Raw genomic sequence first — 24,246 nt, forward strand, 5'->3', positions numbered from 1 at the left:
CAATGCTACCTCGTTACATGCTTATAGAATATGTAATGAGATATCTAATTCAAAAAATTAGATGATGCCCATTGTAGAGGACAAGGTAAAGCCACGTAGGCAAGTGTCCTCTTATGCGGACCATCTCCTTGTCTGTCAGCCAATTAAAATCGTTCTCACCTTATCCAAGCTCCTATTGGCAAAGTTGCCGTTTTGATCCCCCGATTTTTCTTCGCAAGCTAATCCCACAGCCTACTCAGATTTCTTTATAGCTTAGATTAAGATTTGAGGGAAGTATCAGGCTCAGGAATGGCCGTGGCAACAGCCGCTCTCAGTTCGGCAACAGCTGCTGGAGCCATGATGAGCTCCGGCAGCCAGACCACCACCCAGAAGAGAAAAAACAGAATGGTGCACGCAAGAGGGCTGAGTTCTTATGGTGGTCTCAAAGCTCACAACAATTTGGTGCTGTCTCTGGGATTGCCCGTATGCACTGAGCAGTGCTTTGCAAAGGTGGTCAGTTCTTTAAGAACAAAATCACGTGGCAAAAGAGGTGGTGGAGGAGGAGGAGCACTGTCTTCCACGTGCAATGCTGCGGACGAGATATTCCAGATTGCTGTCATCATCAACGCTCTTGTGCTCATAGGGGTTGCTGTTGGATTCGTTCTTCTCCGAATTGAAGCTTTTGTGGAGGAGTCCGAAGATTGAAAACCAGATTTATTGCCTCTTATAATCAAAACCCATGTAGATTTTGGTTTTGTTATGTCTTGTTTGTTTTCCTCATGATGCATGATCATGCTTCAACAGCCTTTTGTTTCGTTTTGTTTTGGCTGATACTAGGAAGGTATTGCTCTGCTCTATTATATCATGTCTCTCTCTTTGCATGAGTTGCTCGTTTATAGTTCACTGGCTTTAGATCAGAGTCATCGACATTAGATTTACATCGATACTGCTCGACTGTCAAAATAACTCGTAGAATTTGATGGGAGAGAGAACTGAAAGTATAGGCCTCATATCCATTTCAACCATCATGACTATGCCTGAAACTTGAAAGTACCAGCGCACCCTTCAAGGTGTCTCTGAGTGGTTAGGTCTAGGTGTGTATATGATAAAAGGTCAAACTCCGTTACATTCGATTATTAAATAGACAATTCACAAACAATATTTGATTATTAAATGATAGAGACTAGTGTATATGCTTTTATGATAGTGTTTTTTTTTTTTTACTTCTCTCCTCCACCTGTTCGGTTTGGGTCAGATCTACTGCTCTCCGATGACCACCTGTCGACATGCGCCCACCACGCAACCCTACAACCGTCGACTCGTTAACTCATCCGCATATATTATTATATATACACATTTTAATATATAAAAACAAGTTATATATGTATATAGTTTATCAAAAGGCGACATACACATGCACAGAAAGTTCGAATCTCAAATCTAAGTTGAGTCGTACAAAGATGAGTCTCAAGTCAAGCTCAACATAAAAATGTCCTAATTGAGTCAAACGCGAGCAGCTAAAAAGTTGAGTAGAGTCTGAAGTTAATCTGGGCATAATCAAAACTCGATTACAATCCTAGTTGGGTTTGTTCAACAAAATGCAAATTGAAGTTAAACATTGCAATTCGATTGCAGCAGTCGTGAAATACACGAGATAAAAGTCTACTAAGTGAACACATCAATCTCCGTTCAAAATCTTGATGGGTTCTATCCAAACAGATTTTATCTGTATCCAAAAAAATGATGTGTCTAAACAGACTAATCTATCGACAAATTTCCACAAACCACACTAAAAGACAATGGAAATTCAAATAAAACAGCAAAACCACCTTGTGGGGAACAAATAATTTGAGATTTTGGTCCCATGGAGAAAATTATGCTGTCTTGAAGACCTCTCTGCGTTACGAAATCGGCAGAAATGATAGCCGTCTGTCTTATATAGAGGGTCTCTGACACGCAGCAAAGAGCTGACAACTAATAAAAGCCATTACCAGTGAGGTGAACAATTCAAAGCCGACCACCTTTGGTAAGTGCCAGCCCAATCCTCGCCTCAGATAGCTGCAAAAGAGGAGAAAAATATAATAGAATGAATGAATGACTTGAAAACAGTGAGTTTTGCAACGGAGCCATCATACTGATCAGTAATTAAAATCTATGATTATTAAAAGTTTCAAGTGTTTTATTACAATCAAGGCTAACAAAATTCCGACGTGAAGTAGTAATGGTTCTGTTGTAGTTGGGAATATTAAGACAAACACCCCATGCGCTTTGCCTCATTTTGCTTTTAAAATCCCATTTTCAACCTTTTGACTCTATGAACTTTGGTCCTATACAGACCAAGATTGTTACTGTCTCTGCTAATGTTTTAAACAGTTTTTTTCTCTACAATTATAACCTCAGTTTCTCTCTCCTCTTTCTACCCCGTCTCCATCTCTCCTCCCTCTCTACCTTCTATTCCCTCTGTCAAACTCCATGGCCATTGAGGGACCCTCTTTGGCATGGTCATGGAGGTTGGTCCCCGTGTCCATGGAGATTGAGAGAGAAAAGTATGGAGAAGAGATAGGAGATAAACTAGAGTATGGATAGAATGACAGCATTTTCCATTTGAAACGTTGATGGAACGAATAACAAAGTCTTCAATAAAAGAGGATCATGGCTCAGTTTTTTAAATAATAATAAAAAAAAAAACTGAGGTCTTAAAATCAAAATCAAGTAAATCACGGGTTATTTATCCAAATTTCCTTTATAGTTGGGAAAAATATAAACCAACTTCTACATAAGGCAGCACTAGGAAATTTGGGAAGCAGACCTTGTAATAGATGGCATGGTTGCCACTATCCCTGCACATATGTATATTATGGGAATCAGAGTCCTGGGTTTATTTTTCCGGAGCCACATCAAGGAACCCAATGCAGCTAGGGATATACTCAACACCTGAATTCAGAAAAAGGAAGCAAAATATCGATAAAAGACAGAAACAATAATGAATTTTCACAGAAAAATTAACTTAACATGCATATTAAAAATTAAAAAATTTATAAAAGCCAAGTTTCCACATCAACGGAATGGCCTATGGATAATCCTTTGAAATCTGATAAACATTCATTACGTGAATCTTCTGACTGTCAAAATGGGCATTATTTGTCCAAAACCACTTGGAACTAAGGACATTATCCAAAGCTGCAGCCACAACAACAACAAAAAAAGAAAAAAAAAGGAAGAAGATAGACAACAAGAAATAGATATACCAGATTTGCATTTGCTTCAATGCCCTGCAAAACGTAATCCCATGTAAATTCCAGTCCTCGAGCGCCCACCCAAAGTGGTGCCAATCTATGCAGAACAGAATCAGCAAAAGCCCACCCTAGCAACAGGAGAAGAGGCATCATAACCCTCACATATGTGGTTACATAAAAGAAATTATAAATATGACAAGTGCTTGAAAGTTGATCCAGACCACTGGTTTTTCAAACATATTATTTTAATGTCTTACTCACCAAGTCCAACAGCTTGAAATTTATGATTCTGAGAAATGTTCCTGTGAGTCAACTGAGTCAAGGCAAAGTAAAGGCCAGCAACATCTATAAAACCAATGAGAGCTTTCAATAGTTCCTGAAGATGAAAGGTAGTATTTATTAAGGTTAGCGACACAAATTCAATATGAAAACAAATTACTGCATTTGATTTAAATATCAAAACATTATGCTGGAGCTTTATTTTACTCTCAGTTGTCCAAAGAGCAATTAAGAGCTATAAATTGTGCAATAATCTGATAGAAAGGCATCTAAAGCCAGCACTTGTAATCACTTGACATGGTTTAAGAAATTATAAGAGGTTTGCCAAATTCAGCTTAAGAATACCCAAAACAGAATACCTAACAAGCAGTGAGTATATAATATTACCATTCTATATGCTTTCCATCTTCAATATTAGCATGTTTCATTGTTTGATCTAGATCCTCAAACACCATAGACAAGTATATCTTTCAAAACTAGGTATCCTCTAAATATATGCTTCAGATGTTTGGTTTAGATAATTTAGACACTAGTCAACTTGAATTTGAGCAATTCCAGCTTGTTCTTCCCCCACACACCTACACCAGAAGCTAAGATAGGTATGAGATTATTTAATCCATGTAAAGCCAAAAATAACAGAGAAAACCCAAGAGATCCACCAAGATTTTAATTTTTCTTCAATCAGTGGGCGACATGAGCAGTGCAGTGTGCCTTTGAGATGTATTTTAACATTCAAAATTATATATTTCAGAATTTGTAATATTATGGGGTTTACATCCCTCCCCCAAGCACTCACAAAAAGAAAATTGTATCCTTTCTATCTATGTAACCTAGACTGTTACAACTTCTCTACATTCTTAGAGCTGCTTTTAGTACCAATACCAAAATTGCAGTATTCTTGACTAAACAGAAGATTTCTCCGTAGTAGCATGGATGACGGAGTACAAAGAATAGTAGCTAGAAACACACATATGGAGGTGGAAAAAGATTGGATCAAAATGGTAAGTGTCTTCCTTTAAGAATAGAAGTTGTGGTGTTGACATATTGGAACTCGACACCAATTAGAGAAATCTGTAAGCCTTTTCTTCAAGTCATGCTACGTACACTAATGCAAGCAATTCATAAGCCAAAAGACAAAAGTACCTGATATGGATCAAAGCTATCATTCTCCGATACCTTTAGGAAGGTTGCCAGGCAAACAAGCTGCCAACATATTTACGGCCAAAAGAAAAGGTGGGTAAAGGCATAAGCAGAAGACAGATAATTAGAGGGAAAAATCCCAGGAAAGAAAAACAAAATATGGTAGAACCAGGGATGCAACTTGAAGAGGTGTTATCCAATTCAGAGTTGTGTTTATAGCAATGTAGACAAACCTTTACTAAAGCTGTTCCGAGATAGACAAGAGCTGTTTTAACAGAGGTACCTAGTGTATCGTATTCAGATCTGCACATGTACACTAGTTATTGCAAAACCAATTTATACATTGATATAGCAGACAAATCACATAACAAAGATCCCTCTATGTCCAATAAATTGTTCCAACATATAAAAGTTTCAGCAACAACCTTCATATTGATAATTCACTTATTAATTCGCTTGTGTCTGCAAGCCTGGCGTGTCAACACACCACTTGTGGTGAGACCTATTATAATTATAAAAAAGTTCACAAAATTTTTTATCATTGGGGGATCCACTTCAGTAGTGTGTTGGGTGTATCTAAAAAAGGCTTGCAAATAGATTTTTTCTTTATAATAAAAATTACAAGGGTCCATCATGTAAAATCAAACACAGTCCTGTTTACAGTGCTCTATTTCAAAGGAGATTTTTTTTTTTTTGATAAGTAAATAAGTATCTTTATTGAATAGAATGAACTAGGCAATGCCCAAGTATCTATTTCAAAGGAGATTTTATAAAATCAAGCACAGTGCTGGTGATGAGAACTGATTTTTAAGTCATAGTGCACATCCAAATTATAGTGTTCTTATTAATAGATTACATAGGAGATTTCTAAAAAAGTGTTCTTCATACACAGGGAAACACCAACGGTGCATAAACAGATCGAGTGTCTAATAAGTTAGGGTTTCCGTTACAAGATAGCAATCCGAAATCAATGAACATAGATTTGAGCCTCGGAAATGTAACAAATGGGAAATCATGAGAGCAAGGGGGAAAATTACAGATATATATATATATTCTAGCAAAACATGAAGAAAAACAGAAGAAAAGAAGAAGCGAAACTCACAAGGGAGTGGCAGAGTAGTAAACCGCGTGGGGGCCGAATGTGAGGATTGCACAATTGAAGAAATGAAAAACAGTCATTCTTTCTCTCTTCTCTCTCGCTCACTCTCTCAGCAAGTCCAGAGCTACACGAAGAAGGGTAAAGCAACCCGAGCACAAAGGAAGGAAGGAGAAGGAGAGAGAGAGAGAGAGAGCAGATGGGCTTGAAAGTCCACTTGATCTGGTAAGACCCAATAAACTGAACCAGCTGTTTTGCCTGTCTAGGCTTTGTTAAAGAGGCTTGGGGCTTAGTTTTGGTTTGGAATATAAAAAGACAAGAAGGATTAGCCCAATACAAGAGGGCCCAATTAAAAATCTCATTTGATAATGGTCAGATAAAACTCAAATTCACCAAATCTCACTGGGAGTATACATTTTCTTTATCTGCCTTCAAATCCCAAACATGATTGGCAAAAAAAAAAAAAAATTTATAATAGTAATCCCAAACATTTTCTTTATTTACAGAGAATTACTAGATCCACAAAAACATTTTATAATAATAAATTTATAAACTGACGTGATTTAATACGATACGTTTTACAGTAAAAAGAAATTTACAATTTAACGTATCGCATCAAATCACATTAAATTATAAGTTTTACCTTTGGTAAAATTAATTCTTTATAGACGAAACATTTCTCTTAGTCCTATTTATATCTATATATGCTGCGACATATGGAGTACAGCTTGTTTGGCACTAAAACTAGCCAGCAATCAACATCCAAACTGCCTGATTTCCCAATCTCTCCATCTTTATCTATACCATTCTTTATCAGTCATATTAAGGTTGTTGACCTAACAACATTGTTTCTTTGGTAAGAATATGATACAACCATCATCATCTGTACTGTCTTCCACTTTCCAATTTGTAAGCTTCTATTGTATTTTCTGAATTAATCCACCGAATTGAAACTCCTAGAATTGCAGTACTCATGACCACCTTATCATAAAAGCATGCATCCAAGCCAAAGACAAATGACTTCCATTTTTTTTGTTTTTTTTAATGATTAGTGCTATATATACATACAACTTTGCCCATAATATTATATGTACTAAGTGACAATCCCATTTTATCAGTATTTTCTTTTTTAATTTAAATTTTAAAATTTCACAATTTTTCAGTAGTTGACACATCATCACGTATCGTTATGCAAGTAAAATTATAAGTATAAATAACATTTTTTTTTTAAAATTTCCCTTAATTTGCTACTCATTATGTCGTTTTCATAATTATTAATCGAACAATACATAAACAGCATTTTTTGTTCTTTTCATACGTACGTTAGAAGTACTAGAACAAACATCATAAAATAATTAATTAAAACATGAATTAATTAGGTTAATTTCTAGTACTCAATTTAGAATGAAAGTTCAAACCACATGATACGTCATGGAAGCATGCATGCAGCTTATAATTCCTAATTCCTTCCTTACATATGAACAGAAAATGGGGAATAATTTTGATGGATGTGGACATTTAAAGGATTTAGGTTTTCTTGCATATTTATTGCTGATGAGACTGACAACTTGAAAGGTTGAAAGTAGAATGCAAGTGTTCTTTATATCACCGTTTGAAAATGTCAGAGAAGAGAGAAGAAATTAATACAATATTGGAGAGACAACATTAATGGCAAAGAAATAATAATTGTACGTACCCATCTTGTGGTCCATGCGACAACCATGGAAAAATAATAGAGAGACAGTTTGACGAGTATATTTATTTGAACACACTTCTCTGCAGAAAAAGGAGAAGAAAAAAGAGAAAAAGAAAAAGATTACAAACTGAAAAAGAGAAAAAAAAAAGGAAAAAAAGTTGAGAGCGAAAGCTATGGGGATGGGTACTACTATTAGAAGATCATGACAATGTCATCTTTGGTAATTTAGGAAAATTGCATGCATGGGAAAATTATAGAAAACGTGAAACATGAATAAGAAAAAAATTAAAGATCAATTATAAAAACATGAGGCGGGATTCGTGCGTTTCGTATAAAACAGACAAGTTTTTTTACTGTTTATTGCACTGTTCAAGTCGGTGAATTCATGAAAGAAAACAAAATACTTTGTCGGCAATGAGTTTTTCACAAGTACTGCACCTCAAGTAATTCAAAGAGAAAATTTTTCAATTTGATGCATTTTAAAAATTATTTACACTCAAGAGCATTCGAACCTTAATCTTGGAGAGAACATACCAATAAGACTTTTTATCACTTGAGCCAACCCTAAAAGTTATGGTTATAATTTTTACCATCTATGTCGGGACCATTATAGCCTAGATCAATATTTTGAGTCTATATCATTTTTTTTAAAAAGATTGTAATCATATGAGTTGTTCATAGTTATATGAGACATTTTGTTGAGATTTTTCACTTTCTCCTTTTATATTTATAATTTTAAATTTTAATAAAATCTTAGAAAAGCTACAAATTTTAGTGGTAAGTATCATGATAATATCATCATTTACCCAGCTAGTTAGGAGATAAAGTTTTTTACTTTTTCTATATATATCCTTAATTCACTGTCAATGCTCTGATCACTAGATAAGCTCTGAAAACCAAAAAAGGAAGTGATTGTACGGTTAGCTGATTTCAGTGGCCACTTTGAAATTCTCAACAACTGGTTCCACGAAAATAATGATCATCTGCCTCAGTGGTCCAACTTTGATCTATATTTGAGAAAAAAAAAAACTTAATTTAAAGTATTTTATTATACATTAATTATTATTTATTTTCACATTTTATAACTGATAATTTTTTATTTTTTAATAGGATATGGACTATAAAGTAATAAATAGTAACTGATAAGGCGAATTATTCTATTTTAAAAGTTTATATTTATCTAAAGTGTAATGTCAAAATTAGACGCACGATATCTGATATGATACAACGAAAAGGCTTATTTGTGACGAAAATTGATTTATTTTAACTAAAAATAATTATTTTGTTAGAAATAATTAGTCATAAATAAACAGTTTTATTGTAATGTAAACAATATGATTTTTTTATTTTTTGAATCATATTCCGTACTCTGCCTAAAAATGTAAACCAATATGTTCTTTGTCATACTGAAGATCATCACAGTTTCTCAGGCTTTTTATTAACATTATTAGGCCTTTAATTTCCAGCCTTTGTGTATGAGTTCTCATCCCTTGATATTCTGATTCCCCTTTGCTTTCAGGTTCAGTACTTCTCAAAAAACAAGATGAGCTGTGATCAACGGTCATCCCAACCCAACTGACCAAATGTTGCCAATTATTTGATAATTATATGTCAATTAGTTATATTATATAGTTTGAATTTAACTTTTTTTTACAGAGCCAAAAGTACTGACATTGCCAATAAGTTAGTGTACAACTTACTTTTTATAAAAATTTGTGCTCAAGTACTTTTGTTTGGATGTCGACAATCTCTTTTGTATATTTTTTGGTTTCATTATGTCAGCTTTAAGCTTAGCCGCGCTTTCCCTTTTTAATCTTAAATAGATAAATCTCGTATTATTTTTACCTGATTTTGAAAAAGTATAAAAAAAAATTTATTCTTTTTTCATGTGACTCATTATTTTACAAAAGAATTGTTAGACTTGTGATATATTTGAGATTTATGCCAAATATTAAGTGGTTTAGATTTAGAGATGAGTTGAGATGGGTTGTGAATAGTAGAATAAAAATTAAATTATTTATTATATTTTGTGTGAGAATTTGAAAAAATTGTTTTGAGATTTAAAAAAGTTGAATTGTTTATTATATTTTGTGTGAGAATTTGAGAAAATTGTAATAATGATATGAGATGAGTTGATGTGAGTTTTAAATGCAAACGAATCAATTTTACTCTCACTTAAGCATTAGTAGTGGGCTAGTCATTCTTTAGCCAAAATTTGACTAGTTATAATACTAAATAACAAAATTTCTAAATCTATTACTATTCTATTTAAATATTTATATCTAATTTTTTATTTTATTTTAATTCTAATGGTAATTGAAATATTTATTTTTTAATAAAAAAACGCACATTAATTTTCTAATATTCATAATATTCCAATGGATATAATTTTTTAACGGTCTTATTTTTCCAATGGTCATATTTTTTCCAACGGTCATATTCTTCCAAAACGGATATATTTTTTTAACGGCTATATTTCTTAAACGGTTATATTTTTTTACTATAAAACATAATATTTCCTTAACAATTTTATTCACTTCAACTCAAATTTCTTTGTAAAATCATTTTTTTTTTCATTTTCTTTGCTTTTTCCAAAAATGGGAAACATAAATGACTCTTAAAACATCAAATAAAATTTATGGTAATTCAAAACATAAAATAAAATCTACGATTAAAAATATCAAATAAAAGTAATGGTTCAAAACATCATTTGTCCCGTAATTGTTTGTAATTTCCATTCCCGTTTCTCTTGCATTTACATTACCTATTTACTACTGTAGCTCACCAAAAAAAAAAAAAAATACAAAAACATAGAAGAGAAAAGAAACCCATGACCTGCAGAAATCCCTTCACATTCTCTTGCATTCACATTATCCAGTAAAGCTCGTGTGAAATGAAGAAAGGCATTTGGAAAATGATAGTGCCAAAATGGTCGCTGCTTTCAACCTTCCTAAAAAATATCAAACCTTCGACCGATGTCATGATCATCAAGAGTAATTCTATTCATGATTCTAATTCTCATCATCATCTCATCATTTTATAATGTGACATTAAATAATTAGAGACTATTTATTATATTTTATTTATAAATTTATCATTTAATACCACATCATGTAATGATCGATGAGAAGATGATGAAAAAAAAAATGACTAGATTTTTTTCCCTCAAATATAAGGGAAGATTCATCGTCTCTCCAACTCAGTGATGACTGATGTCCCACGACTTAACTCATTCGGAAAATAGATACCTTTTACTGTTTTTGGGAGTGGTCATGATGAGTACTTAAAGAAACTATTTTTCTATCAATATCATTCCTCTGAAGACTAGCGAAGCTTGCTGATCTAAACTTATCAAATTTGGAGAGAATATATATAAATATATATATATATATATATTTATATATATAGGATGCAGCATGCAACGGAAATATCATGCCATGATTACGATAAGGGCGCCGTTAAAAGTAGTAGTATATTGTTGATTAATGCAAGGAGAAAAATGTGAAATTTCTTGCTTAGCAGCTACGAAACACAAAAATTAAAGTCAATACCTATATAAGAAATTTGTGTGTCTATTGATCTATGTGCATTAATAAAATGTTGCACGACATTTTACACACAAACATATATATATATATATAATACATGTCACGTATATTATATGTACTATACATGATAAAGTGAGCACGAGATCATTAGTCATACAATAATAATTTGAAGTGATATCTTTGATCAATTTTCAAGCTAGCTATAAGTTGCGTACTGCATGCGTATCAATTGACGAAAGCAAACATTAATGATGGTTAATTAGCTGCATATATGTATAAATATGTGTACGTGTGTGTGTATATATACATACCGACAGTAGAGAAACACTGAATCTTGAAAAATACGAGGTTTGAGATCATATATGTTTCTCAATTAGAAAAGATTATGTGATCGATGAGCTAGGGTTTACTTTCTTTGTTTTTTATGAATGTGATCATCAGCTAGCTAGGGTACGCGTACTTACTTTACTTAGGTGATCTAACTTCAATCACATGTTTTTAAAATTTAACCGTAGTTGTGTAAACTCCCTCCACATCTCTCTACTTCCTTATCAATGAGTCAAAATAAATAAGAGTAATGTTAAATATTGTTTTAATATATATATATATATATATATATATGTTTAAACTCTGCGCATGCACTCGTCTTGAAAAATAATGAAACTCACTATTAAAAAATATACTTTTCATGTAAATTATAAATTTCCCTATTTTTTAAAGAATTCATAGAATTTACATATACTAAGAACGTACAAATCATTTTAGGCTCGGTTTGGATACAAAAAGTATTATTTTATCTCATTTTATCATTATAACTTTTTTAAATTTTCACACAAAATATAATAAATAATTCAACTTTTTCAAATCTCAAAACAATAATAATATTAAAAAATAATATTCTAACAATATTTTATTCAACTTTTAATTTTCTTCTAAAATCTTCTCATCTCATTTCACTATTTAAATGAGGCCTTACAATGTGTAAATCTAGATTTTTTTTTTTGTTTTTTGTTTTAAAGTAACTACACAAAATTTTCAAGTCATCCTAATTAACTTACATATATCTAATATAAACCCATTATTTTCACCACGATTGTTAGCAAATTGATTACAATAAATATAATACAATGTGTCAGCCTGGGTTCACGTACGTCCATTTTTCTCGAATCTCATGACATTATTTATCACCTTGGAAAGATAAAAATTAAAAAAAAAAGGAAAAAAAAAAAAAGAAAAAAGCTAGGGTCATATATATACTACACAAGACTAGACGAAATTTTGCGTGGAAGTGGCTAGCTAGATCGAGTGTACGTACGTGCATATATGCTAGCTGCAATATTGTACAGATGTTCCGACTTCCGGTGCTGCACATCCATCTAAACGGCGTTGATTCCGGTGATTCCTTTTCCTTTAGTTTTTGTCATCTTCTTGAGTACTACAACTGCACTGCATGGAGGTGGAGAAGGTGAGACTCGAATTTCAAGGCGACACAATATTTGTTTGGCTGTTATAACCTAATCTCACGAATAACCATGCATGCATGCATGAAAGAAGCTTTATATTCTAATTTGAATTAATAATTAAAAAAATCAAATCAAATCAAATAAATAAAAACACTACTTGCTTAAATGATAATAATAAATTAATAGTTATATGTATATACACACTAGGCCGGACTAATTAATTAGTTCTAAATGTCAAACTAACAAATTATATTTTATATATACGCTACAAGAAAATTGTTAATTTTGACTAGTTATTTTTAATAAAAATGATTATTTCTTATCAAAATGAGTCTGTTTTATCACAAGTAATCGTTATCGTTATAAATAATTTGTCACAAATGACATTTTTTTTTTAATCCATGCTTTTTGCCCCTTTCCCCAAATCATAATACCCTCAAACACAAAAATAGGTAGAATATAGGTGTTTCATTTATACCAGAAGTCTTGCAACTACAAATATATTTCATAAAAATAAATTTATAAATTGATTCACCTGATTTAATCGTGTACTATATTACATCTACTTTACAGTAAAAATAATTTTATAATCTAATGTACCACATCAAAAACATCAATTTGGGAGTTTATTTTTATAAAATTTCTTTGTGGTGAATGCATTTATATATTTATAGAAACTCAGGTATTTGAATGATCAACAGTGCATGGATAGTATGTAGATCGCAATTAATTTTTTTTATTGTTCGTGTACTGTTCATAAAATATATATAATTAAATTAGTGTATCTATATTCTCTATATTTGCAAGATACAATATTATACATGTTTTTTCATAGTCGAGCTGCACTAATTAAGGTACTGCATGCATGCAGGGAACGAATTCTAATTAGTGCATGCAGCTAAAATAGATCATGCAGCTAGGCGATAGCATTTAACTAATTAAAAGGACAGATCATGGTGATCAAACTGGTAATTAAAGATTAAGATGCCCTAGGGAAATAAGTACGTAAGAATAGGGCTTCAAGGACAAACCTAACGAGGTCCTTTTGTCAGAAAAGAAACAAAGAGAAAGAAATATTTAAGATTAATAATATATCGAAAACAGGAAAGATAGATCAAAGGAAGTGATCAAGTGCATGGTCCTATGTTAAGACAAACACATGGAATGTGGAATATAGCCCAAGCATTTGACAACTTTGCGAGTGATCCATACAGAGACATGTTGACCGGATAATACCCATGACCCTGTAACCAAAACATCACAAAGAGGAGAGAGAGAGAGAGAGAGAGAGAGAGAGAGAGATGCATATGTTTTTTTTCATTTCCCGGAGAATCTAGAGCGCATCAGGCGCTGACCGCAGCATCGGAAAGTATTAACAAAAGGGTTTAACATATTCTAGCTAGCTAGCCATCTTGTTGTTTCTTTGTAATCGGGCATAAATATAAGGGCATAAATAATAAACAAACTAGCTCCAATTCGTGGGGCTTCGAGCTTTATATATATATAAGTAAATTAAGCAGAGAATGGATGCATATGCAGCATATTAAGCGGGGGGATCTAAGAAAATAAGAACAAAGGAAGAGAACAAAGAATAGCTTATCACCCAGACAAGGTCATGCATGCATGCCCAATTAATCCATAACTCACGTGATGAGAACCCTTTTGACGCCGGAGAATATGGTCTTAACTTCAATATCGTGGGTTGATCTTAAGCTATATTGAAGTTGTGACTCCGAATTATTCGAAAGTCTTTACAACACACATTAAATATATGATATAATTTGATTTGTAAGATCGATAACTTTTAAAATTAAATTTTACAAATCAAATTATGCCATATAGATGTTGTGTAGTACTATTGTTGAGGAATAATCTCACATTACATTTAGACATGAAGGTTTTGTGCATGTTTATAAGAAATGAACAATCATCTTTTGAAGAACAGGTTTTATGAGATGAATTAACCCCATGAATTTTTTTATGGTATTAGAGCCTGCCACATAACGAATGATGGCCCACACTACTTATCCCGTGACAAAGACTAAAAAAAATACTGGTCTGCACGTAAGGGAATGTGTTGAGTAATAATTCCATATTACCTATAGACAAAGTCTTGGGAATGTTTATTAATGAACAATCATCTTTTAAAGAACCGATTTTATAAGTTAAGTTAGGTCCATGAATTTCTTCAAGTATAAATAATGCATTTAAATAGCACTACTCTATATCAAGATCATCTTCTCAAATTTGGATAAAATATTAGGGTTTCAAGTAAAAAATTAAGAAAGTTTTTAAACTCCTTAATTCAGATTCGAATAAGAACTATAAAGAAAAAGATTGTTTTTTTCACACAAGGGGTAGAGCCAAAGGAATAATTAAGACACGGGGAGGGAATGTTGGGGGAGGCCAGAGGAGATGATCAATAGGTTTTAAATTAGAAAAATTAACAGTAGTAGCCGTTGAATTGAAAGCAGCTAGCTTGAGGTTAGAGTACTAATTTCTAGTACCATCCCCACGTGACGTGCTTATATTTTAATTAGTATGATCACTGATCTTAATCTCCTCGCACGAAAATCATGTTTAATTTCAGACCACTTTAATTTTTAGTCGTGATAATTAATGATGAAATTCCAACTGTTTAAAATTACTATATATATTATATATTCGTTGTCCATGATATTTTGATCGATTAAATCAAGAAGCACATGATATATATATAAAATAAAAATGATCACTCTTAAAATTCTCAGCAAGAAAAACGTTTATTTGTAATCAATTTTTTGCGAAGAGAATGACTATTTGTTACAAGATCAATTATAAATCTGTCTAGTACTTGCTTAGCAAATAATCATTCTTGTTACAAATTATTACTCGTCACAAATAATCGTTTTTTTATATACAAACAAAATCTAATTATTTATAATTAGAGAATTAAAGAACTTAATATTTTTTTAACTTAGTTTAATTCCTCTAATAAGAGAATTAAAATACTCTCAACTTAGTTTTCTCCTCTAGTATAAGAGATTCGTTTGTTTTTAGAGATGAGATGAGTTGAGATTAAAATTAAAAATTAAATAAAATATTGTTAGAATATATTTTTTAATATTATTTTATTTTGAGATTTGAAAAAGTTAAATTGTATATTTTATTTTATGTGAGAATTTAAAAAAATTGTAATGATAAGATGAGAAGTTTTCAAAATTTTAAATTTTAATCTTGAAAGCAAACTAGACAAGTTCCAATTGATTCTAATCATATGCAAAATGGCTTACACATGCATCAAATTATTTTCATGCCATTAACTAGATAGCTAAGTGGAATTTTGAACACTCAAGTCATCTTTAACAAATTCAAGTTTTCATTCAAACTCTCCCCCTTGCTTTTTTAAGTACTTGAAAGGTATATAATAATTTGGACGGTGTAAAGATCAAAGAGAGGCCGTAGACCGATCGAGTTGGCCTATATACAGAGATCATATGGGAGAAAATTTAGAAAATCTAAAATATTCGAAAATAGCTCTTGTGCTAGCTCTTTCTGATCTATTATTGATTTATAGTCATTCTTAAGAATATAATATAAATAATTAAATCTAACTATTCTCATTAATTTAAACTTTTAAGACAAGATTGATTTAATTTTACATAATATCAAAACAGATATTCTAAATTCAAACATTTAATTAAACCACACTCGAGAATCTATCCTATATAAGAAAGGGTATTAAGAATATAATAAAAATAATTAAATTTACATCTTTTTCGTCAATTTAACTGATATTCATGGATGGGAGCAGCTCGCACGTATGTACGTGTACAGCTCCATCTTCTCAATTATTCACTGCGTGCCCAAGCGACCACGACCGACCAGACTTAATTTGCTGCAACTGTTCTTGCAAAACAAACTTAAAGACTTAGCTGGCCGACTAGCCTAGAGCTACCTAGAAATGGTCGGTCGGTTGCTTGAGTTAGCTGTGTTTGACTGAAGAAAAATATAAATACATATTACTTTTCACCATATATATTTTACATAATAATATTTAAAAAAAAAAAGATTATTTTTATAATATATGTTATGAAATATATTATTTTATCAAAATATCCATATACTTACAAGCAGCTTGTTTAACATTTTTTGGGGGGAAAAGGCCGGAAGTGGTTGGGGTGGGTTTTGAAGGTACTGTTTCTTTTTGGGGATAGAGTTTTATTGTCACAACCTCACAACAATGCATGAAATATATAATAATGTGTCATGAATCAAATTAAGCTTAAGATTCCCATGAGTAAGTCATGATGATCGAATACCATATTATATGCATTACTAATTAAACATTTTTGCAATAAAATTAAGATAATTTTAAGAGTAATTAATTAATTAATATGGCTTCAAGACATTGAGTTTCTTCACCGTAAAAGTCCTTAAAATTAATAATTAATTCCTAATCATGCCACATGAAAGTAATAACGAAATCGGCCTCATAAGGTCACTATAAAAAAAATAAATATTTATGATTGATTATTTTCGATAAAAATAATTATTTATAATAAAAATATATTCATTTTAATAAAAAATAATTAATTTTTAATAAATAATTTTTTCATAGCACGATAATATCATTGAAGCTAGCTAGGTAGCTGCTTTCTTTGAACAGGGATATTATTTTGGCTGCCGGTCAATTGTCTTGATGGAAAATAAATTTAAGGGAATATTCCAATTCAAGAAGACCTTACAAGGGAAATGAAATAATAAAACTACAATCCCATCCAAACAAAAAGAGAAGGGAATTTATAAGGGTTTCGATCCATTGAAGTACAGAGAGAGAGAGAGAGAGAGAGAGAGAGAGTCCATTATCATTCCAGTGAATTGTACCCTAACTAGCCTTTTGTTTTCTCGACTTCCAACCATTATAATTACCAGCAGAAACCAGTACCATTATTATATGCCTGCCTGCTCATGACCTGATCCTTTCCTTTCCCATTCCCTACTACATGATAAGATAGGATCCACTTCTCTTTCTCTCTATCTGTGGAAAGGGTCTCTGATTCCTCTGCACCGGCCCATAAATACACACAATTTCCTCTTTTTTTACTAACCTTGTTACTCTGATGATATGATCCTTCTCTTACCCTTCTTTTTTCTCAAGAAAATAAAATAAAAAATAAAACTTTTTCCTTCCAACCTTCATCCCAAAAACTTTTGCTTCCTTCCTCAAACTTCCTGCACAATCACTTTTTTCAAATCAATGCCTAGCTAGCTAGCCATCTCTCTCTCTCTCTCTCTCTCTCTCTCTCTCTCTCTCTCTCTCTCTCTCTCTCTCTCTCTCTCCCTCCATATACTTTTCTCTTTCAACAACCCCAAAAGGATCCTACTAAAAAGCTCCTTCAATCTCCCTTAATATAGTCGATCAAATCATGAGGCACTCATGCTATAATCACTTCTTATCATATACAGCACCCTTCCGCTTTGGAGTTTCATGCAACCAATTTCTTGCTTTCTGAATGTTTCTTGTCTCTTACTTATTCCTAGTACTACTGATGCCTCCTCCTCCTCGATCACTTCCCCGAAGAACTCTTTGATCATGATCCTGATCTCTTCTTTTGATCAGTAGTTTAAGAACTTTAGTAGTGGCTCTTTGCCCAAGCCAGATCTCCAATCTCCACCACCTTAATTAGTTTTCATGTTCATCTGCTCAAAACCTACAATAATGATACCTCCATCACCCAGCTTGCCTGACCTCTCCTTACAGATCAGCCCTCCTTTGATCTCAGATTTTGAAGCGAAAAAAGAAGTCGTGATCATCAGCTGTGATGATGGACTAGGAGTAGTACTTGCAAGAAATAAAGCAGCACTCTACAGCGATAGGAGCTCAACCACCACCGACTCCGGAAGCAGTGAAAGCGATTTAAGCCATGAAAATGGCTTCCTCCTCCACCCAGATCATCAACAGATCATGATCAGGACTACTTATAACAATAATAACAATCTTCGTCTTTCTGAGGCGCCCATGTTAAGCTTAGGGCTTAAAATGGCTGATCATTTGAGTACTCCCCCACTCGCAAAAGTACTGCCAAGAAACCATCATCATCATCGTCATCACAAACACAACCATCAACCTCAAATCTACGGCCGGGAGTTCAAGAGAAATAACGCGAGATTGACCGGAGGTACTGTGAAAAGAAGCGTCAGAGCTCCCAGAATGAGATGGACTACGACCCTCCATGCCCATTTTGTTCACGCAGTAGAACTTCTTGGCGGCCATGAAAGTAACATACTTAGCGACAACTCGAGCTATTTAATTATTGTTTATTACTTTTGATGCCTTTTAATTTCCTTCTTTATAAAAAAAAGTGATGACAATCTTCTGTTTTCCTACTTTTATTACTAGGAGCAACACCGAAGTCTGTATTAGAGTTGATGAACGTGAAGGATCTAACCCTAGCACACGTGAAGAGTCATTTGCAGGTGGGATTCCTGTGTTCAATCCATAATCTCCGGCTTCTATGAACTAATTAGAAGCTGCAGATTTTGTATCTTTTTATAATTTGTCGTGTTCTATATATATTCGTGTTGACAATATCGATACGTATAGTAGTAGTGGCGCGTGGAGGAGAAGGGGCTTAGGAAAAAGATGGAGTCTAGAAGGAAATCTTTGCAATGTGGAAAATTTTCTCATTTTTTTCTCCATTGGTGTTCATGCAGATGTATAGAACAGTGAAGAGCACTGACAAAGGATCAGGTAATTTGTCAAAAAGGGTCCCTCAGTTTTTATTTCTCCTTCTATTATTCTCTTTGTTGGAGAGTATTGCTGATCCAATTGCGACAGGACTACTCTATCATTTGATCCACTGTTTCCCAACAGAAAATTAAATTTATTGGTATGTTAGGTCGACGTTGATGATACTGCATTATTATCAACAAATGATGTTTGACATGATGTTAGGACATTTGGAATATATATCTTATAATTTTGTGAGTAACAGTAAATTTATAATTTGGGTAAAAATATTTTATTGAGTTTTAAAAAATGAGATAAAAAAATTAAATAAAAATATTATAAAGTTTAAAATTATTTGAATATAAGTTTTTAATATTAATTTTCTTTTAAAGTTTATAAAAGTTGTATTGTTTTTTATATTTTATTTGATGTTTGTAAAAATTGTATATATTGATTTTTGTATTTTGTTTAAAGTCTATAGAAGTTGTATTAATTGATTTATGTGTATGAATAATGATTAGTTAATAATTAGATGAAAATGTTAAAAATTAAAAATTAAAAAATATTTTATATTTTGAATGATATTTAAGAATAAAATTACTAGAAATTTTAAGAATTTTTGTACTAGCCAAACATTCCTTAATCACTCCTTTGACCAGCCAATGCTAAAGAGATATTAAAATAAAAAAGTGTTACTAACTTTTTTTTCCAAATTGGTTATAATTATATTATAAAAAAGTATTTTTATTTACTGATATATTATTATAATTGGTATCAATTTTCTTAGGCAAAATGCAATTATTTTTGTTTTAGATTTTCTTTGTTCCTTCTAATTAGATTTTCTTTTTGTTTTGGGGATTTTACTTTTTGAAGTGAGCTTTTTTTTCTTTTTTTTTTTAAGAAAAATAAAGATGTCATCATAATTAATGCTTTATTTGGGTGGGGCCTTCGAAAAGTGGTGATCAGGAGGCCTTCAGGGACAGGCCTTAGTACATGTGGTGAATTATTAGGAGGGTGTCTGATAAAGGTAGAGCAATGGCTCTATCTATGATTAATAAAATTGCAGGTCAGGAGAGGACACATGCTGTTTTGAACCCAAGGTCAGGGTTGGACCTTCCTTCTCCTCATCATCATCACAATGCAAACATTCTGACACTACTGCAAAAATCCCAAAGGTTAGAGCTAGTGCATGCATGAATACTATTGCATTTAATTTTGCAACTTCCATCTCAACTTTTATTTTTCTTGCCTTTTCTCATCATCATATTACTTATGGTCCATGATACACTTTTGATCGCTTTGGTTATTTTTAAAATGCAGATCATTTGAAAAATGTAGGATTAATATAAGAGAAGAAATGATATCTACAATTCGTACAAATCTCGAGTACTTCATTAGAAAAAAATAGATAAATCTAAACTTACATAAAAAAAAAAAAAAAAAAATTTAATGATAGACCCAATTTTTTTCAAAAATATTATGCAAGACTACTTGCACATCTAATTATGATTGTATCTAACATTATATATGCACAAAAGAAATCTATTTTTTTCATATTGAATCTCATATTTTTTTTAAAGGATTTGCACCCGACTTGCACACCTTATATTTGCATCTCTAGTATTTACTTGATAAAATAAAAAATAAAAATGATTTTAGCATCCATGCAACATTATAAATTAATTTTTGCGCTTATAGTTTTTGGTAAATAGTTTTTCTACCAACATACACATGCATGAATAACATTAACATGAAAATGCCTTGGAGATGGTCTTTTTTGTTCCAACAAAGTGGGTATACGCAATATAAATTTATAATCGAAAACATCTATTTATAAGTGCGCTTATTAATATACTATATTATAGTACGTACAATTGATAATATTGCAAGTTAGCGCATGCATCAACTTATAATATATATATATATATAAGTATTTATATTTTAATATTCTTAGAACTAAAATGATTAATTTATAATAAATAATATGACTCTTTCGTGCATGTAAAATAATTGCAACAAATCTAACCTCGTTTAATTTCACAAACCTTTCAAACCAACTCATCTGATCATCTCAACAATCATGCATCTAGATACCTTCCAAATACAAACATATTTTAATTTAAAATTTTTAACTTTTTCATCTAATTATTATCTAATTACAATTTTTTCAAACTTCTAAATAAAATACAAAAAAATAATTCAAAATTTTCAAATCTCAAAAAAAAAAAAATTATATTAAAAAAATTATATTCCAATCCTCTTTTAACTTTATAATTTTTTTATTCAATTTTTTCTCTATCATTTCTCAAAATTTTATAAAAATATTAATTCAAATAATTTTATTATTATTTATAGATTTTTTTATTTTATTTTATTTTACATATAGCATCTCTCATCTATGTAATCAAATGAGACTAATTCATTTAAAGAGTCAAAGTAGGGTTGAGGCTGATTTAAGGTGAGCTATTTTTTTTTTTTTTTTTTGCCTTATAAGGTGAGTTCTTCTGAACACAAAACATGTACGTCCTCTAGGTTTTAAAAGGATTGATCCAACGAGTGCTAGAATTCAAGAGTATTGGTTCAAGCACCATTAATGCTAATTTAATGGCTATTAGACTGCCACAACTCGTAGCTCATAAGCTAGGGCCATGACTGTAATAGCAATGCATGCATTCCTTTTGCTCTGAAATTAAGCTTATTAATTAAAAGTTTCATCTATGGTTGGGCATTTGTTTTTTTAACTCCATGTAGTGCTGCATATATATCATGCATGGCTGTGAACAATTTACAATCTCAAAAGATATAAATATATAATAAAGTAGATCTTACACTTTTAATTATTGAGTATTTTGCTACCCAAAAATTAAGTCGGTTTGGATAATCATAAATATTACAAGACTCATTTTATATATCTATCTCTATCCCACTCTAATATATATAAAGCTCGAATAGAAACTTTAGTGTTTGGATATTGAATTGAGTTGAATTGAGATGATAAAATATTGTTAGAATATTATTTTTTAATATTATTATTATTTTTGGATTCGAAAAAATGAAATTGTTTATTATATTTTGTATTAGTATTTAAAAAAATTGTAATAATGAGTTGAGATAAGTTTACTTACCAAACGAAGCATAAGAGATCCAAATCCTTGCTATATATATATGGACAATCAGACAAAAAGGTACTTGGACGAGTAGGATTAATTGGTTTATGCATTTGAGTTATGTTATTACTAGGGGTGTAACCGGTCCGGTCCGGTCCGGTTTTGGACAAAATCTAGGACCGAACCGGTATGTACCGGTTTTGTATTTTTCAAAACCGATTACGCTCCGATTACCCTCCTAAACCGGTACTTCCGGTTTTACCGGTTTCCGGTCCGGTCCGGTCCGGTTTTCCGGTTTTTTTTAAATGTAAAAAACATATAATAAAGTGTTAATTCTTATTATAAAATATTATTAAAAATTTAATATATATATTATGCTTAAAGCATATGATCAATTAAATTTTTATCTTTAAGATTAAACTTTTATTTTATAAATTATAACAACATTATCTTATATATAATTATATTAATAACATATGATCAAATAAATTACAAATGTTCATATTTAAGATTAACATTTTATGTTATTATTTATAAATTATAATATAAAATTTTTTCATATATGATATATAATTATATATATTATATATAAAAATTTAACATATAATTATATATTATATATATAAATATTTTGTATAATATATAAATTAATTTTTATATATTTTTTTTCCAACCGGTCCGGTTCGGTCCGGTCCGGTCCCAAAAACTACGGAACCGGAACCGGACCGGAACCGGCCGGTTTTCATAAAATAGGAACCGGTTCCGGACCGGACCGGTTCAAAACCGGACCAACCGGTCCGGTTCGGTCCGGTCCGGTCCGGTTTTCCGGTTTCTCGGTTTAAATTTACACCCCTAGTTATTACAAGCTTGGTGTGTAACATACCACATATTGTGATGATCAGACACGTTATATATTCATAAAAAAGAGTAAATTAAAAAAAAATCAATAATTTTTCAAGTAATATTTAAGCTGATGTGGCAAATTTCTACATCAGCGATATTTTTAGTGTATAAATACAAAAGTTTGCAAATAAATTCATTCTATGAAGATATATAGATACAACATACATATGGACCGCACAATATTTAATGTTACCTATAGACAATGTGAATCCTCGAATTAAGTATTGTGGGATCCACATGATCATGTTGTGTCTAACCCCTCATGATCTAATGGCAGAAAGTGCTAATTGTGGGCAGAAAATTGTGGGATCTTGATCCATGCATGCATGTGCAAGCATTATTGGAAGTAGTACTGCATGTTGGCCTCATTACTATACCTAATTATAATCTTGATCTTCCTATGTTTGAATCACTGTGATTATATATATATATATATGCCTCAGATCACAGTTTTCTCTTTTGTTCCTGTATTTGTTCCTAATATATGATTGTTTATTCTCTCCATATATAAATCCGTGACCAGAATGGAGACAAGCTGTGGGAGTAGTAGCAGATCAAGTCATCATGCTTTGGCATATTTTCATGATTTCGAGGGAAACGATGCCAAGGTACTATATATATGCAGCATGATCATGTTTGTCATGTCATAAAAAACAAGACCACATATATCTAACATGTTTAATTAAATCTTTTTTTTATAGACTATTGTATATATATAGTTTCATTAATGTGATTAATATAATAATGTTACATTTCAATGATTAATTATAGGTACTGGATGGACATGACTATATTAATGCAGACAGCAGCTTGAAGGAGATGATGAACTGCAGGTTGGATGATCATTCTAGCAACAATATCTCACCATTGAATACTAATTTGCCTAATCTGGAGTTCACCCTTGGAAGGCCAAATTGGCAAATGGACTCAAAAAACTTAATCCCTGATCTTAAATGTCATAACACTACGATCATGAGCACATTTACATCATGATCATCATCATGTACTTGATCTTTTGTCGTACGTGAATATATAATCATGGAGATCTACTCTGCATCTTTCTTACTTGCGTACAATCTTTTTTACA

General features: G+C 31.7%; 3 protein-coding genes across 3 annotated transcripts; 2 read left to right on the forward strand and 1 right to left on the reverse strand.

Moving 5' to 3' along the window:
- Nucleotides 1–146: 146 nt before the first annotated feature.
- LOC108991609 lies at nucleotides 147–863 on the forward strand. The gene has a single exon (XM_018965933.2). It carries the CDS (start codon nucleotides 289–291, stop codon nucleotides 682–684), a length of 396 nt encoding a protein of 131 aa, XP_018821478.1. The 5' UTR covers nucleotides 147–288; the 3' UTR covers nucleotides 685–863.
- A 631-nt stretch (nucleotides 864–1,494) lies between these two features.
- LOC108991745 (transmembrane protein 147-like) lies at nucleotides 1,495–5,972 on the reverse strand. Its single transcript, XM_018966133.2, has 7 exons — nucleotides 5,737–5,972; nucleotides 4,868–4,937; nucleotides 4,638–4,697; nucleotides 3,477–3,591; nucleotides 3,228–3,343; nucleotides 2,789–2,913; nucleotides 1,495–2,037 (listed from the first exon to the last, which is right to left on the reverse strand). Exons 1-7 carry the CDS (start codon nucleotides 5,811–5,813, stop codon nucleotides 1,914–1,916), a joined length of 687 nt encoding a protein of 228 aa, XP_018821678.1. The 5' UTR covers nucleotides 5,814–5,972; the 3' UTR covers nucleotides 1,495–1,913.
- An 11,366-nt stretch (nucleotides 5,973–17,338) lies between these two features.
- LOC108991618 (probable transcription factor KAN4) lies at nucleotides 17,339–24,217 on the forward strand. Its single transcript, XM_018965948.2, has 6 exons — nucleotides 17,339–18,697; nucleotides 18,820–18,896; nucleotides 19,134–19,170; nucleotides 20,216–20,324; nucleotides 23,683–23,767; nucleotides 23,931–24,217. Exons 1-6 carry the CDS (start codon nucleotides 18,112–18,114, stop codon nucleotides 24,150–24,152), a joined length of 1,116 nt encoding a protein of 371 aa, XP_018821493.1. The 5' UTR covers nucleotides 17,339–18,111; the 3' UTR covers nucleotides 24,153–24,217.
- Nucleotides 24,218–24,246: the final 29 nt, after the last annotated feature.

The sequence above is a fragment of the Juglans regia genome, chromosome 15 (genome assembly GCF_001411555.2).
Source record: "Juglans regia cultivar Chandler chromosome 15, Walnut 2.0, whole genome shotgun sequence".
Classification (NCBI taxonomy): domain Eukaryota; kingdom Viridiplantae; phylum Streptophyta; class Magnoliopsida; order Fagales; family Juglandaceae; genus Juglans; species Juglans regia.

Excerpts from the sequence above, each read along its gene's own strand:
- LOC108991618 (XM_018965948.2), top strand. The coding sequence starts at position 18,112 with ATGTTCATCTGCTCAAAACCTACAATAATGATACCTCCATCACCCAGC. Across the intron at positions 20,325-23,682 it reads CTACTGCAAAAATCCCAAAG|AATGGAGACAAGCTGTGGGA; the intron begins GTTAGAGCTAGT and ends ATCCGTGACCAG. Across the intron at positions 23,768-23,930 it reads TCGAGGGAAACGATGCCAAG|GTACTGGATGGACATGACTA; the intron begins GTACTATATATA and ends GATTAATTATAG.
- LOC108991745 (XM_018966133.2), bottom strand. The coding sequence starts at position 5,813 with ATGACTGTTTTTCATTTCTTCAATTGTGCAATCCTCACATTCGGCCCC. Across the intron at positions 4,938-5,736 it reads TACTACTCTGCCACTCCCTT|ATCTGAATACGATACACTAG; the intron begins GTGAGTTTCGCT and ends GTACATGTGCAG. Across the intron at positions 3,344-3,476 it reads ATTTCAAGCTGTTGGACTTG|GGTGGGCTTTTGCTGATTCT; the intron begins GTGAGTAAGACA and ends TCCTGTTGCTAG.
- LOC108991609 (XM_018965933.2), top strand. The coding sequence starts at position 289 with ATGGCCGTGGCAACAGCCGCTCTCAGTTCGGCAACAGCTGCTGGAGCC.